Genomic DNA, 16,718 nt, shown 5'->3' with positions numbered 1-16,718 from the left:
ATTGTCTGCAAATAAAGCCAACTTTTCTTGATTACCATATCAATGATATCCTTTCATTTTGGAGTCCCTTATTAGCTTTGCCAAGGGCTCTAAATATAAAGCAAATACCAGAGGGGAACATCCATTTTCCAAAATAATATGAATAGTGTACTATGATAAGAAGTTGAAAGCCATGGTGGTGCAGAGGTAGCGTTGTTGCCTCACAGCAAGAGGTTCCCCTGTTTGATTCCCGTCTGGAATGCCTTCTGTGTGGAGTCTGCATGCCCTCCCCGCGATTGAGTGGCGTTTCAAAGACATGCGTGAATGGGCATGCCTTCATTGAAGGTTGGGCGTCGGGCTTGCAACTCGGCACCATAAAAAATCTATTGCCAATCATTAGCGGACCGGAGTTCCGCTGTGGCGACCCCTAACTGAGAAAATCCGAAAAGACAAACATTATGAAAAGAAATTAATTATACCACCTATGTCAGTTTTATAAATGTCTAATCCCAGCTTTTGTGTTACATGCACTCACTAATTTTTGGCAAGTTGATCCTTTATACAGTTTTTTTGTCATCTCCTTTTGAACCTATGTCACATTTTACAAGACTTTTTGCTTTACTGAAAACCATCAAACAAGCATCGCCATAACATATTAACTTAAAACAAACACACAAAACTATGTATAGCTACAAATAATGAAGTTTTACCCTCCTGAAAGGAAAAATTGTATCAAATCAACAGCTACACCCACAAGCATTACATAACTTATAATTATGATTATCCACACTAAAGCACGTTACAGCCTGTGCTCCTACTTACATTAATTACTGTTTGTTCTTATCTTTATAATTCCCAGATGTGAAAAACAGCCTGTATGCTTTCAGAAAAGATAAGCATCTAGACTTGCGAAAAAGTGCACTGGATATCTTTAAATAAAACTACATTATACACTGTTCTAGTAAATGCATTGAGCTGTTTAGGTACCAAGAAAACTAAAACCAAAAAACCAGCACCGGAGGAGATGGAACGCCAATAAATATCCAAATGTGAAGATCCAAAACTCAGTTTTATTAATGCAAGTGAATTCTCAGTACCACACGTTTTCTTACATTTACATATCATGTTCATGTGGACAGAGTTGAATACTTGGACGTTCTTCTTAGTATCGATGATGATGGTGTATTTAGATCCACTGTATATAGAAAACCTACGTTTTCTAACAGTTACATACACTTTAACAGCTCACATCCCATGCATCAAAAAAGAGGTATCGTCAAAGATCAATTTGTCAGGATATCTCGGATGACCTCTAATGACGAAGCTTTCTTGTTAGAATGTGATAAATTATTTCAATTGTTTCAAGATAGAGGTTACCCAGAAGAATTTATATGCAATATAGGTGAACAAGTCAAAGAAGGCAGAAAGGATAGATTTCGACCAGTTTTGGGTTTGGGAATGGTTCCCAACAATTCAAGTAGAGAGGACAACCAGTTAGAATTTAAAAAAGCTTTAATTACACAGTATAGTGCTAATTCCAGTAACATCAGGGACATTATTTCAAATGAATGGGAAACCTTCAAAGAAGTTACTGATTTGCACAATTTGCATGGTAAAGACATGACGACAGTTTTTCGAAAAGGGAAAAGTGTAAAAAATATATTAGAAACAGGCCCTTTTCAATATAATTCTACTCGTCCACGCAAGGGTACTTTTAGATGTGGGTCATGTGCACAATGTTCATACATTGTGCATGATGACCAAGTATTCCTTTTGGCAAAAAATAGGACTATTAGGGCTACAGCATATTACAATTGTAACAGTCATGGGGTAGTATATTTGGCTATTTGCTCAAAATGTCCAGCATATTATGTGGGGAAGACCGAGCGTACTTTAAAATGCAGAATTTATGAACACATGCATGATATACAAATGGAAAAAAACACTAATGCTTTGTTCAAACATACATCTGCATGTCCCACAGCCAAATATCAATTTTTTGTGCTGTAAAGTGTTAATAGGGATCCAAGGGGTGGGCCATGGCAGGCAAAACTAGAACAGAGAGAGACCTTTTGGCAAATTTCCCTGGAAGCCAACAAGGAACCTGGCCTGAATGATTATATATCCATCAAGCCTATATTAAAGTTGAAAGCTATCAATGTGTAGGGTTTACAATAGGTTACATTTAAATATATACATTACAATTGTTTACATATTATGTTTTATTTTATTTATTTTAAGCTATGATGTTATTTATTCATGGCAATATATTTTGAACATGTTTTATAAAAACATATATATGTACAACATATATTTTTTATATATATTTTTTCATACACAGCATTTTATATACATTTTATACAACGCAGTATTTTTATGATGTTTGTCTTTTTAAGACTTAATTGTTTTGAACTTGTGAGTTCATTAATTAATTGTATATAAGTTGAGGGATTACTCCCTAATGTTGTCTGATGAAGTTGCATTTTGTGACGAAAACGTGTGGTACTGAGAATTCACTTGCGTTAATAAAACTGAGTTTTGGATCTTCACATTTGGATATTTATTGGCGTTCCATCTCCTAATAATACAATAATAAAAAAAGAAATGAAAAGGATACATGCCATTGCTGTTTTACAGGAGTTTCACTCCACCATGTGTGGAAAAAAGTATGCAGGTGCTAGATTACTATCAGCCTTCAAAAGAATGATGCCACCTTTGGAAAAAAATGGCCAGACCAGCTCCTCAAGAGGAGAGAAAGCCCAAATATAATAATTTATGATTACAGTGATACATGATCACCCATGATGATTTACAGAAACACCACTTGAAAAACATTAAGTGGCTTATCAACCAAAACTCAAGCACCTAAAATTTTTAGATGAAATATGTGGGGATATCCTCTCCTCCTAAACCTGGCACAGAGACATACACCAAAACACCCACTGATGTCTAGTAGAGGCCATTCTCTTGATGCTACTAGACAATGGGGTCTGCATTCTAATATCTACAGTAAGAATCCTTGCATGAAATCATCCACCTATAAGAGGTAGGCATGACATGAAAATAAAAAAAAAATCAACACACGCATATTAAACCCTTAACAATTCTGTTGAAGTTTCTTTAGCAGTAAGTTCCACACTACCTTATTGGCTTTAATGCAGTTATTTAATTATTCTACAGTTTTTGTTAACCAGGCAGTCCAGCTGGGTTAAGGCACATTTTCAGTGGAGGCCTGGATATATATGTATGCTCAGCACTGCACAGAATCCAAATAAAGACAGAGAATCAAACTCTGAACTCCAGCAGCTCACAGCCTCAATTCTCTGCATTAAATTTCCAAGGAATTTGGCATGACAGATCCATAACCTTGGAATCAGAACTGGTTGTGCAAAATGGAACAGTCAGGCATGAGCATGAAGACGGCTGGGCATGCATCACAACTGAAGTAAGCATAGTCCCTCACTGTGCATACCCCATACAACCTACAGCCATGTGCAACGGCTGTCCAACAGTGCTTTTTGGCTTGCTGCATTTCATCCTACGCTGTTCTCCAAGATGCACCAGCCAAACAGTTTGTTTTAGTTGTCGCTATGTATTTATTTTCCCCACTAACAACTTTAAAGCAGAAGGATTTTACTCTATCAGAACAACAAACAAAACAACAAGTTGTCTTCACTCTCATCAAAGGTTAAATACGGTCTAGTATTATTTTGCAATCTACATGCTTCATACAGACAAATGTGGGGTGAATACCTATCTATTAATTCAAGCTGCTATCAAGAACTTTCTAGGTCTGAGGACACGACACGCATAAATGTGGAGAGTGATAGACAGAGGAACCACACTGAAAAGATACCCCCCTTCTTTTTCACTCCCTGTTGCATTGTGCAATGAATCCAAGCATGCATCTTCATTTGCAGAAGGTTCTTAGCTGTATAACCCTTTAACCAAGAAGAGCCATCAACTGGCTGACTCTTGTACTTGTGTGACTAACAGTGCTTACAGACTGCATAAACTCTACATTAAATGTCAGACAAGGGTACACATTCTAAGCAAATTATCATGTTCACATGTTCATTTTTTATTTTTAATTATGTCCTGTTAGCTAAAATAATTTTTTTGTGAAAAATTTAAAGTTTTTTTTTTATTTTGTCCTATCAACTTTCAATGCAATATTGTATCATTAAATGACTTGACAGCCTGCTAACATTGGCATTACTAAGCACAAACTTTCTTCTGCTTGATATGCTTTAACTATGCTGTGGACCCCTCTCCACGATCACCTCTGAAAAATTCACCTTAACTCAGATGGACATTCATGATAATCACACAACAAGCAGCTTACCTAAGTGCTGAGTAGACTCCCAAGGACAGGAAGGAATAGTCAGGATCGTAGTAAAAGTACACAGATGAAACGCAGTATGGAAGGATGTCAATGACACCAACGGCAAGTAGTTTTCCATCTAACCAGTATTGCTGATGAAATGATCCATACCCACAGTCAGGACCATCAGGGGGATACTCCTCCTGAAACAAGCAAAAGAAAGAAAGGTACTCAACAGTCACATGGCTTTGAATGTGTGCTGAAATGTAAACCAACTTACAGCAGTTAGCAATGCTACTGAATAACATTTTGTTCAAAACAACTAACTTTTAAGTACTGTATCAATTTATTTATTAAAAAAAAAAACATTCTATAACATTAAGCTTAGTTCTCTTCATTACCACTCCATTTAGATGTTAAAAGTTATTAGTAGTTTAAACAATATCGCACATAAATTTCTTACAGCTTGTCATTACCATTTAATTTAACTGTTAATCTGACAAACCATTCCTTGAGTAATGCTCACTATTCCTTTTACACGTTAAAAAGATGAAATCTTGCAGTGCTTCACTGAGGTTGTCCTTTCAGCCTGCTATGTAGACATTTGTAGTAAACTGATATAAAAAAGTTATTTTTTTATTTCGAAGACGCCATTTAATAGATGTAAATTTTAATGGTTTAAGTCGCATATTATTTGAGGAAGTAAAAAAAAAAAAAGACAAACAAGAGGTTTTTTTAGGAATGCCTATTCTCTAAATGGTAGATGACAGCATGGAAGCCTTGAGTGTTGACAGAGTTTGGATGTCATGTTCTTTCCTCTAGCTGTGGAGATTTGTTTTAAAGGTAATCCTGACTATAATTCTTAAGTTACATTATGAACTGTTGAAATATACTGTTAGTACATACAAGGGTGATAAAGATGTTGTGCATTGGTTTTGACAATTTTTGTCCAATTTTTGCCAAAGAGTTGCCAGCCAAGAAGGGTCTGCAAACTCAGTGGGGGAAAATTATTACTGGTTATGATTTGTAAGTTCACATTGCTAAACTGGGCTCAGTCTTCTTGAGGTCAGAAGTAAATGTTGGCTCCCTGTTGCAATGTCAGCACTGTAGATTCCAATACGCTAAGAAGAAAAAGGACTGAAAATGCAATATAGCAAATATCAAACATCACTTTTCTCCTTTAAACTTTTTTTTTCCCTGGAGGGAGCAAGACTCCCCTGTACCATGCAGAAACTTGTACATGCCAACACTGACAGTGTCATACTTCAATTTTATAGAGAATTGGGAAACAAAGTAAAAGGAATAGAAATATCACCAAACAAAGAAGTAGAAGATCCATTTTGGAAAAATATTTGTGAAGACCCTGTGGAACACAACAAGATGTTGAATGAATAGAAAAATGTAAAAAAAAAAAAAAAAAAAACAGTAAGGAGTTTAAATGTATAGGATATGAAATGGGATGAATTGGCCAGAGAAATTAGAACAAAATTAAGAAAATATTGTAGCTGGAAAACCCCAGGCCCAGATGCAGTACCTATCTTCTAGTTAAAAGTATTAATATCTTTACACAAAGATTTAACCCTGAGTAAAAATTAACTTCTATGCACCTCCCAAACAGACACCAACCTGGTTAAGAGGAAACACAATACTGCTAAAGAGTGAACCTGTAAGCCATTCTAAAAATTACAGACCAATAACTTGCCTCCCGATGATGTACAAACTACATGCTAGAATTGATGCAGACAGAGTTTATAGTCAATTAGTAGAAAACATAATCATGGTAATTGAACAAACGGGTAACAAAAGAAAGTCATTTGGAGCAAAGGATCATTTGTTGCTAAATTAAGTCACAATAAAGAACTGTAAAAAGGTGATGAATCCAACTATGGCATGGATAGATTCATATGACACCATCCCACATTCATGGATAAAGGAGTGCTTACAGATGTATAAGATACATCCTACACTGATCAAATTACCTTACAGTGACCATGAAACACTGGCAAACCACTTTGCAATTAAGCCATGACAAATGGATAAAAATTCAAAGCTTTTTTTTCCAGTTTGATTTTTTGCCATTGCTGCTGTTTTGTCTTGCCCTTTAACTCATTAAGCCGTTTACTTAACAGATGAGGTCTTGGTTACAAATTGGGACCCATAAACCAACCTTATTTAAATACATCTCAACTACTGTTTGTTGATGACTTAAAAATGAATAGTTCATCAGATGAGGAATTGAAAGCACAAGTGCATGTGGTCACAACTTTCTTAAATGATATCAGAATACATTTGGTTTTGATAAATGAGCAAAAACGCTGTCTAAAGCAGGAAAGTTGTAGTACCAAGAAAATATCAGTTTGGAACAGGAATGTGATATAAAGGAACTTGAGCAGGAAATTGATGAAGGATTGTCAATAAAACATGAACAAATGTGAATAAAAGTCAGTAAGGAATACTTCAGAAGACTGAAACTAATATTGAAAACAGCCTTGACCTCTAGGAATAAATTCCAAGCTATAAGCCAATTTGCTCTTCCTGTTCTAACTTACAGTTTTGCTGTGATTGACTCTCCCCAAAAGGCACTGGATCAGTTGGACAGAAAAACAAGAAAATGCTTCAAGCTTAAATGATATACAAAACCAGTGTATGCCAAGATTATATATTCCACACTCTGAAGAAGGTATGAGCCTCTGCAAAACTGATTATATGTACAGATCTGCAGTCATGGGATTGCATACATATCTGCTGACCTCATCATATCCAAACATTGGGAAAGTTTTAAAACATGAGAGGAAGTCTAAGATGACACCTCTGCTTAGTTTAGCAGAAGCATTACAGTGTCAAGACCAAATGGAAATCAAACCAGAAGTAGACAAAAAGACAGCAAATGAATGTGCCAAAAAGTAAAAGAAAGAATATAAGGAGACAGATCAGATAAGAAGGAAAGAAATGTAGACAAGGCATACATATAGTGGCAAGTACAGAGATCTCCTAGAACAACCTTATGTTGATCAAGATTTGATGAAGGAATAGTTAAGAACTGGTGAGTTGAAACCAAAGGGTGAAAGGTTTGTAATGGCAGCCCATGATAGTGAACCACATACATGCTGATTTACAAAGTCTGTTGAATGAGGGACAAACAGACAAATGTAGGCTCTGTAAAAAAGAAATGGAAAGATTCACAGAGCTTACTGCTGGGTATGAAATATTCATGGTAGGGAGCCTGTACACTGAAAAGCACAATAATGTGGCAAGACTGCTGCAATGGGGATTATGCAACCACTACAATATAAAGATGAGAAGCATCAGAAACATGAACCATACCACATAAAAGAGAATGATGACGTGTACATCACATGGGATCACCCATTACCAGCAGTTCAAAAAGCAGATGCAAGAAAACCAGATATAGCAGTCTTTGAGAAAAAGACAATAGTAGTATTGATCATAGAAACTGTTACTCTTAGAGATTACAGTGCCTCACACACGGAGAGATACAAAGTCATAAAATATCAGAATTTGCATGCAGAAAATGACAATAATGAGGAAGAAAGATACCTGGACAGTTTCAGCAATAGTAGTAGGTGCAATGGGTCTAATAAAAAAATCTACAGTCATATTTAGAAATTCGGGCATACTACCTATGTATGCAACACTGTATGAACTGCCAAAAGGAGTCAATTCTGGGCACACTGCAAAGAGCACTTTTGGCTAACATCAAAGTCTGAAACAATACTAATTTCTGGAACTTTAATTATGCCCTGACTTGGGTACTGTGTCCATTCCTATCACGGTATTAGTAACCCAAAAACCTCAAAACATGATAATGGAAGAAGAATGGTAAACACATTTGCAGCAGTGTCCAGATGTACAATAAATAGCTGTCTATACTGCATCTGAGAGTTCAGAATTGTGACCTCATCAAGTTATTTGGTATTATGGTGTTTTATTCCATTTATAAGCCATGATGTTCCAAATATCTAGTGATTTGACTGGATAATGTTGTTAGTGTTAATAAATGTATTATTTAATGTCATGGCAGTATGAAACCTTTAAATATTTAGCATACACTTGTGAGGAAAACTTGAAACCACTGAAGTACATCTGAGCATGATGCAAAACTTCTGTAAGAAATGATTCTGTTGACTCCATTTCTTTCCCCTGGTTATCAGTCCCACCTTGATAACTGCTAATTTGCTATGCCCTATCTGAGTCACCTTGGTGTACATTACAACAAGGAAGATTTTGTAATATAGGCTGTTTCAGTAATGTTCTTTATTGTGGTTGTTTACTTACTTGCAGCCCAGAAGAGGAAAGATGACTTAAGACATGGATTACTGAATCTTATGATAAAGTAGCTCCATTACAGTAACTGAGGAAACCATGCAGTTAACTTCTGGTTGTGTAGGTCTGGTTGAGGCTAACATGAAGGGGGTGAAAGACCACCCAGATGTGGACCTAGAAGCCAAGAGGGTTTCCTCAGATGTGGTCCGAGTACAGGGACCCAAATTTGTCTAGGCCAGTAAAGAGCATTGAAAATTAGCTTCGATTTGCAAATTGTTGCCTTCTGTATGAATCTAGTTATCAGGGGAAGGGGGGAGACATACAAGAGACTGGGGAACCACAAGCAGACTACAGCATCTATGGGTGACTGTAACTCCTGTGGGACTATGGCTAAGTAGCTTCTGCACTTTGCACTGGATGGAATCACAGTGGGGCTGCCGCAGTAATTTCATGAGCCAATGAGGGGTTAACAAGATCACTCTTGAGGAGCTAGGACAGCCCTGCAGAGCCTATCCACTAGCCAGTTAGACATCCCTGAATATGCACTGCAACTAGAAGGCAACCTGAATCTAAAGCACACTGTCATACTCTCATGGCCTCTCTGCAAGGGGGTTAAGATCTGGTTCCTCCATGTTTATTCATTATACTGGTTCATCCCAGTTTGTTGATTTACCGGACTTACCAGCATATCGTCCACTTGTATGTTTATCAGTCCTGAAATTCCTGCAACATATATCCAGGATGCTGATGTGAAGTCTGGCCTCTGATTCATTCCAAACTTAATGGACACTCCTAGAGAAGAGGCATCCATGGTTGCTACTGCTTCTGAGGAAGGCAGAACGAATAGTCATCCAATATGGGGAAATGAGGATGTCAGCCACCAATTTTATTTATTTTACATTTGTTTACCGGGAAAGTCCGACTGGAATGAGGTCCAAACAAAAGCTACACATCAGACAATATCGACAGTGGCAATTATACAATCAAAAGCAGTAGTAAATATACAATGGTTTGTTCCAAGCAAGCTTAATTTACACATAGTAGACCCTGGATGGCAGTATTTTGGAGAAAAAAAACTCCACATTAACCAATGCAATCAAAAGAGGCATCACACAAGACATAATAATTTACACATAGTAGGCCCTGTATGGCAGTATTTGAGTGCTGCATTAAAGAGAAAGTAAGCAGAGATGAGAGGAAGGTAGGAAGAATTGGAGGAGAGCAGGAAAGCATTTATGTGATGCAAGTACAGAGCCAGGACTGCAAGAGGTGTGATGCAAGTGACTTTTTGAACAGCGAGATAGATGGTGCTGAAGAGATATTCTGGGGGAGGTTATTCCATTTTCTAGCGATGGTATGAGAGAAAAAAAGCTTTCCCTGCAGTACTATTGGCTTTGGATATACAGAGAAGGATTTTGTTGGATGAGCGTAGAGAACGGTTTGCTGAACATTGGTTTAGTAGTTGATTTAGGGCTGGAGTTTTGTGGGGATTCTTTAGTATGTTGAAGGTGAGCACTAGTTGGTGATAACTAATTGAGGGAGTTCTAACCACTGTAGCTCCTTTAGGGCAAGACAGTGATGGCTGCTAAAAGTAGAGTTATTGGCAAATTTTGCAGTCTTATGGTAACATGATTCTAGTTTGTCCAGGTCTGTTTTCCTGATGTGGGTTAGGATTGGTGATGCATACATTAGGGTAGACAAAAAGGTAGGTTTGGGCTAGGGTGATTTGTGCTTGGTCTGATAGGAAGTTTTTGTGTTTGTATAAAGTTCCTAATTTTTTATGTACCTTTTCTGTATTTATTTTATTTATTTATTTACTGGGAAAGTCTGACTGAGACAGAGCCCATTTTCAGCGGAAGCCTGAGGAGAAACTCTCCAGGCGCATGACTTTGGAATGTGGGAGGAAACTGGAGCACAGAGAGGAAACCCACACAAATGCAGGGAGGATACAACACTAAACACTGTACCACTGCGCCACCCTGTAATGTATGATGGAGTCAGATGAATGGTGACCAAAGGCAGGTGTGTTAGTTGTAACCATTGTGTAGATAGCCTCCACTGGAGAGTCTACATATGAAATCTGACATGAGACCATAATTACTACAGATATCATGAATCCCTGCACTTATAAGGCCAGCATTCCTGAAGTTTCTGATGATGACAAAAAAGTTCAAACTGAATGTTGAAGTGACGCTAGTATTTCTGAGGTGAGAAACACCAGACATGAAGTTTTGTCCAGATGGCAGCCTATAAAAACAATACGTTGGGAGGGTCAAAGCTGTGACTTTTGATAGTTTATGGAAATACCTAAAGATAGGCACAGCTGCAAAAAGTAATTTCTGTCCATTAATAAGGATTCTCTGGTTGTTGCAGCTAGAAGCCAATTGTTAGATGTGGGAACATGCAGATCCCTTTCAGCTAAAAGTCGGCTGTGACTACCACCATGCACTTGGTGAACACCCACAGGGCTGTGGGGAAAGGGATGGGCAAGACTTTGAACTAGTAATGATAGGCTCCAATCCAAAAATGCAGAAACCTCTTGAATTCCTTTGTGATCTTTGCATGTTAGTAAGTGTCCTGAAGTTCTATGGAGCACTTCAAGTCATCGACCATGAAACATGGCAAAATTGCTGATACAGAGAACATTCTGAATTGGGTTTTCCTTATGAACAAGTATAGGTCATTGAGATCCAGCACTGGCCTAAGGATCTTTGTTTTTCTTTAGAATCTTGAATAAACCCCTCATCCTCTCTGTTCTGGTGGGACTTCCTGTTTTGCCCTTTTTTAAAGGAGGGCCGAGACCTCTGAAGTGCCACTTGCATTCGATGGAAATTTTGGCATCAAAGGCTTTTTATGTGGCGGCCTTCAGAAAGATATGGTATAATCTCTAGATATAACTTCTCATACCCACTTGACCTGTGTGAATGCCATCCACACCTCTAGGTGGTGAGATAAATGATCCCTGAACGCCTCCAGAGGTAGACAGTCATGCAAGCCTTCAGAGGTTCTAATTTGGCCTCCCTGAGAAAGGTTCTCTGAATCTTTGGTTTTGTGGACCCCTTTGACTTCGCTGCCTGAATCCATTAAACGGGACATCGCTGCTGCAGCTGTCTCCATTGGAGGAAGAGTCAAAGTGCGGACAATGGGATTTCCAGAACCACAGTGATATGGAACCTTTCTGATTCCTGATGAAAGGTCTCTAAGGTTTCTCACATTTAATTCTATCAGTGCCTTCCCATCCTTCCTCACACATCATTAGCTTCTCCTTAACTACTGGTTCAAAGACAAAGTACCCATCAAAGTGGAATTAGCAAAAGATTCTTTAAAGTTGCCCTCAAAGACATATAGGTGCAGTCAGGCATGGTACTGAAGAGTTACACCAGTATCTGTTAACTTGGCTGCCTCACTGACTGAATTGTGACACAGATGTATAAAGAGATTGGCGATTTCAAGCATGGTATTCAGGGTGGGCTGAAGCTGTTTAGTAAACACTTTAGGTCATGTTCTGGTCTAAAGTATCCTACGTTTGTTTAGCTAGATCTCTTTGGAATAAGTTCATATGGGTTAAATAATTTAATTCCCTTACAGCAAAAATACTTCAGGAATCGATGCACTCTCCCATTCTGTATACTATCCTGACTTTTTGATTGGGGAATAGAAAGCAAATGATTCCTCTAAGTTCTTTCTTGACCTCTGCTGCAGCAATCACGGAATCCACCAGAGGACCTTTAGATCAAAACTGCATGTCGTTTGAGAGATGTAAGAGCTTTTCCAGTTGCTGTGGCATAACTTACCCAGTGTCTGGTCCCTGCCATCTCCGTAAGATGTTGTGTAGAAGTAACCCCAAAAGGTAGGAGGGGCACAGCTATATGCTGTGAACAGCACTTCCTAGTATTAAGAGAGTGGGTCAGGCAGCCAGAATCCTCTCTGTTAGAGCGTTGCCAAATGTGATACCTTCAGGAGAGGATCAAGGGGACCCCTCTTTCATCTATGTTCATGTCAGATATGATAGATTTCGATGTGGAGAAAACATGGTTCCTTTTGTATGCTCTCTTCCAATGAATCTCCATCTGTGACTGGTGGGAAACTGCTGAATAATCAGATCACACTTGCTGCAAATCTCCAAGGGTTAAAGCTCAGTTCAGTCCCTGGTATTCTTGAAGAATGGGCTCAATCACTAACAGAAGGGCATCTCTGGGTGGTCAGCACTGATAGATCCTGTCAACAGCCTGACAGGGGAAGAGTATCATTCTCTTCATAACCTTAAAGGTGGATGTAAAGTCACACTGCATCGAAGGATCACTCCTCAAACCAACACTTTCCCTACCAAGGTAAAGCTGGGTTATGCTGAGGAGAGGAGCCCATACACTGAGGATTCTGATGGCTTTGCCATGGGGACCAGTATCAATGGCTTGAACACCAAAGATGTGGAAAACAATAATGGATGCAAATTAATTGATCCTGCAAGTAATGCAGAATTATCAGCATCAAGCAATTGGTTTCAACACTCACTCAATACCAAAGGAGCTGAAGTCATGTGCATTCTATGCAAGAATGACAGCATTAAAAAAGGAGAGGCTAATGGTCCCAAGAGAGAGAGGCTCCAGGTGAAAAGCATGTCCTGTGACTACTAATTCAGAAACTGGTACCAGGGAAGGAGCAGAGAGAGGAGAAATGGTAGCCAACCCACTCCACCCTAGTAATAGAAGGGATGGGATGATGTCCAGTTCCATCTGCTTTTTCAGGAAGACTTTCATAATAGATTCCCAATATGCTTCTGATATGCTCCCAAATGAGGGCATAAAAAGTACAGTTGTGTAAGTAAACTTACCATAACAGTAGATGTTCAAATGATCACTGTTGCAGTAGACTATGTTATATGGCTTATATCCTGCTAAGGGTGTTAACAACCAGGTAGCTTCCATGCACCCAAACCATCAGACAGCTCAAGCTGAGCTTGCTAAAAGACAGATTTGGGCAACAAGCCCTTCAGAACTTTCATGCCATTGCTAGGAAAACCAAAAACCACAAGTCCGTACTGTTTCCATTTGCTTATATACGATTTTCTAGTACTTGGCTTTCTTGCCTCCATTAGTACCTGTTACATGTCCTCAGTAAACAGGTGCCTAAAAGGTATTGAGGCCCTGTTATCCAGGATGTCAGCATTAGTTGTTCCGAGTTGGGATGTATCAAACATGCTTGTTATCGTGTGAGTTGATCTAGTCTGTGAAGAAGCTTGTGGGAAATGTCTGTGACAAATTCTAAAGAAGGAAGAACCACTATTATCTGGGCCATAATGAAGTCTCCACAGTGATCTTTGGAGGATTCCTTTTGAATCTTTAGAAGTATCCTGGATATCCATGGAAAGGGTTGCAAAGCATACAGCAGCATTACTGCCCAAAGAAAGAAAAGGCATCTGTCTTCCAAGCCTTCTTGCATAGAGTTCTGGTGCAGACTTTTGCCAGATGACTGTTCCAAGAGGAAGCAAAAAGGTCTACCTAAGGAACTCCCCACAGAAGGATTAAATCTGAGGAAAACAACGTGTTCTCATTTCCATTTGTAAGGGTCTGCCTTTGGCCTGCTCAGCTTGTCTGCCACACAGTTTTACTCTGACAGAATGTAAGATGCCTGCAGAGCGGTGACTGTGCTGTAAAGCTATATCCCATGCTAAGGATGGATCTAGATCTAGATAAGATCTAGTTCCCACTTGCTTATGTACCACATCATTGGGTAATATCTGTTACAACCTGAATAGGTCCCGGGGACCACAGCTGACTCGCAGAGTTGGGAGCTTTGAAAAGAGATAATATATCTTTTATGTTTGCGTACTTTGGTCAGTCATTCCTGTTCCAGGGACTTTGCACTATTATCCCCTTTGATACTGCTCGACAAGCAAAGTTCAAGGTGCCTGTGGTAACTGACTGCTTTAGAGCAGGAAGGGAGAAGGGCAGACCTGGGTTCAGAGACATTTGCTGTCTACATCAAGTCATTTCTCTTTTCACAAATCCCAAAAATGGAATCTGAAAACATATGGTGCTGGCACCAAACAGACTTCAGATGCCATAGCATCTTTCTCATATGACGTCTGGTTTAGAAGAGAAAGATTCAGAACTCATCTACATGCATTCTCTTGATTTGGCACTAAAAACATTCTAGAATAAAATCATTTTCAGAGGCTGGGAAAGAGGAACTGATTCTATTACCCCAAGACAGTAGTGTGTGTTATAGGACATAAGAAAACAGATGGGTTTGGTCTGGTAGATGTGGAGGAATTCCCTGAAAGTGAGGAACTCCTTACTACTGCCATTTACATCCTTGTTAAATTAGCCTCAGAACCCAGACGTCTGAAAATCTGTCGCCAAAGACAGGAATGGATATTCAGACTTTCTGCCACATATACGGGACTGCCATAGTAAAAGGGGGGGGGGTTGCAAGGTCCCTTATATAGTCATTCTGCCTTATTTGACTGTTATTTGTTCTGGGGAGGTCCTGTTTTTTAATGGAACTCTCTTGTCCTTGCTTTTACAATATCTGCTTAACAGCATTCTGTTGAATCGGTTGTTTTGCTTCATGCTAAAAGTTGACAAAGGGAGCAGGGAATCCAATGAAAAAATTTGAGGGGGGGGGGCTGAAAAATCTGAGACATTCCACGAATCATCGTACCTCCCCCCTCACACTGTTTTATAATCTGTGCAACAGAGAGTCCAAAAACAATCTCTATCCAAAGAAGAATTACTCAAAATCTCATTTTACATCATATGGAAGGTTCTGAGAAAGTAGCCAGGGAAACTGCCTTTACACAGTATCAGTGGCAACAGCCCTGTACGCAGTATCCACAGAGTCATGAACAAACTTTGAACAACAAATAGTGACCTGAAAAAGGCAAGAAACTAAACCACACAAAGCAGATTTTTCATCACACCTTCATAATTAGTCGGAATACACTTTAACATGTGAACCTAACAATTTAAAATTCTAAAAACCAGAGTTGCAGAAGCATACACTTTTCCCCAAACTTATCAACAGTTTTTTCCATCCCTATCTGAAGAAGAAGGATTGGCATTAACAAAGTGTTTGGTAACAGCTGGATTAACTAAAGCTATAGCTGCAGGGTCATGTCTGGGATGAGTACACAGAAACTTGAAAGAATGAGTACCTTTGCACATTCCATATAATTTCCTAAGTGCAGCATGATGGCTGTAAGGGAAACCATTGGCTGTGACAAACGCATACTCCAGTGCTGCCAGGGCACTTGAGGGGCGGGGGGGGGGGGTGAAGGTTCCAGGAATTGCAGTTGTAGCAGCTCATATTTTCTGAAGGGCTGAGAAACCTCAGCGTTCTCCTGCTGAAAATACTGGTACATTCTGGAAACAGTCTCAAAGAAAGAGAATCTGTTGCACGGAGATTTAGATACCAAGCTCTCCTATGAATCTAAATCAGAAAGCTAAAGAGGAAAAACCTATATCTGTCCCACAACATTCCTGTACAGATTCAAAATCTTGAATCCCTTTTTCTTTTTCCAGAAACTACCTTAAAAGAAGGATCAACAACCTGTAGAGTTCCATGAGCCAGTCCTGATAAACTACTACTACCCAGAGGAAATAGTGCAGGAGAAGACACATGTTTAGTTATTTTTTGGTTGTTTAGGACAGGAAAGTTAGGGTAAATAGGTTTTTTAATGGCAGCAACAGCTTCTCCAGAGATGGCACAACATTCTAGCTAAGCAGGGCACCTTCCCTGCCCCTTCTCTCAACACCAAAAGTGGCCCTCTCTTGCCCACTGAGTGGATCGCCACATTCGCCGAGGATATGTGGCTAAACCTTGGTCCATAGTGGTTTTAAGGACAGCACCAGAGGGATCTGGAGAAAAAAGATGAGTGGTCTAAGTAACCAGCTTTCTTTTCACCAGTTACCAACCTGCAGCCATGGCAAATGACTATCTGGCTGTGTAGTCAAAGGATGTTTAGTTTACTTTTCTTTTTGTGGCTGGAAGGTCAGACAATGATCGGTAGTTTGTTTCATAGTCAAGCCGAAAATGGTGCTTCTTTTCCAGGGAAGCTAAGCAACACAAATCAGTAAAAAAGTATCTAAAAGTAACTTTTTTTACAGTAAAAACACTCTAAAAAGCACTT

General features: G+C 39.1%; 1 protein-coding gene across 5 annotated transcripts in view; it reads right to left on the bottom strand.

Annotated features, from left to right (window-relative positions):
- ATE1 (arginyltransferase 1) overlaps positions 1-16,718 on the bottom strand; it is a 2,674,296-nt gene that overhangs the window by 1,159,184 nt on the left and 1,498,394 nt on the right. For all 5 annotated transcript variants that reach the window (XM_044056055.1, XM_044056058.1, XM_044056057.1 and 2 more), the window contains one exon: positions 4,325-4,506. In XM_044056055.1, coding sequence (XP_043911990.1) covers positions 4,325-4,506 — 182 coding nt within the window. The remainder of the gene's footprint in view (positions 1-4,324; positions 4,507-16,718) is intronic.

This window comes from Protopterus annectens, chromosome 14.part0 (assembly GCF_019279795.1).
Source record: "Protopterus annectens isolate FY-2018-M chromosome 14.part0, PAN1.0, whole genome shotgun sequence".
Taxonomy (NCBI): Eukaryota; Metazoa; Chordata; order Ceratodontiformes; family Protopteridae; genus Protopterus; species Protopterus annectens.
Note: the sequence above shows the minus strand (reverse complement) of the source record. Positions and strands in the feature narration are given on the sequence as shown.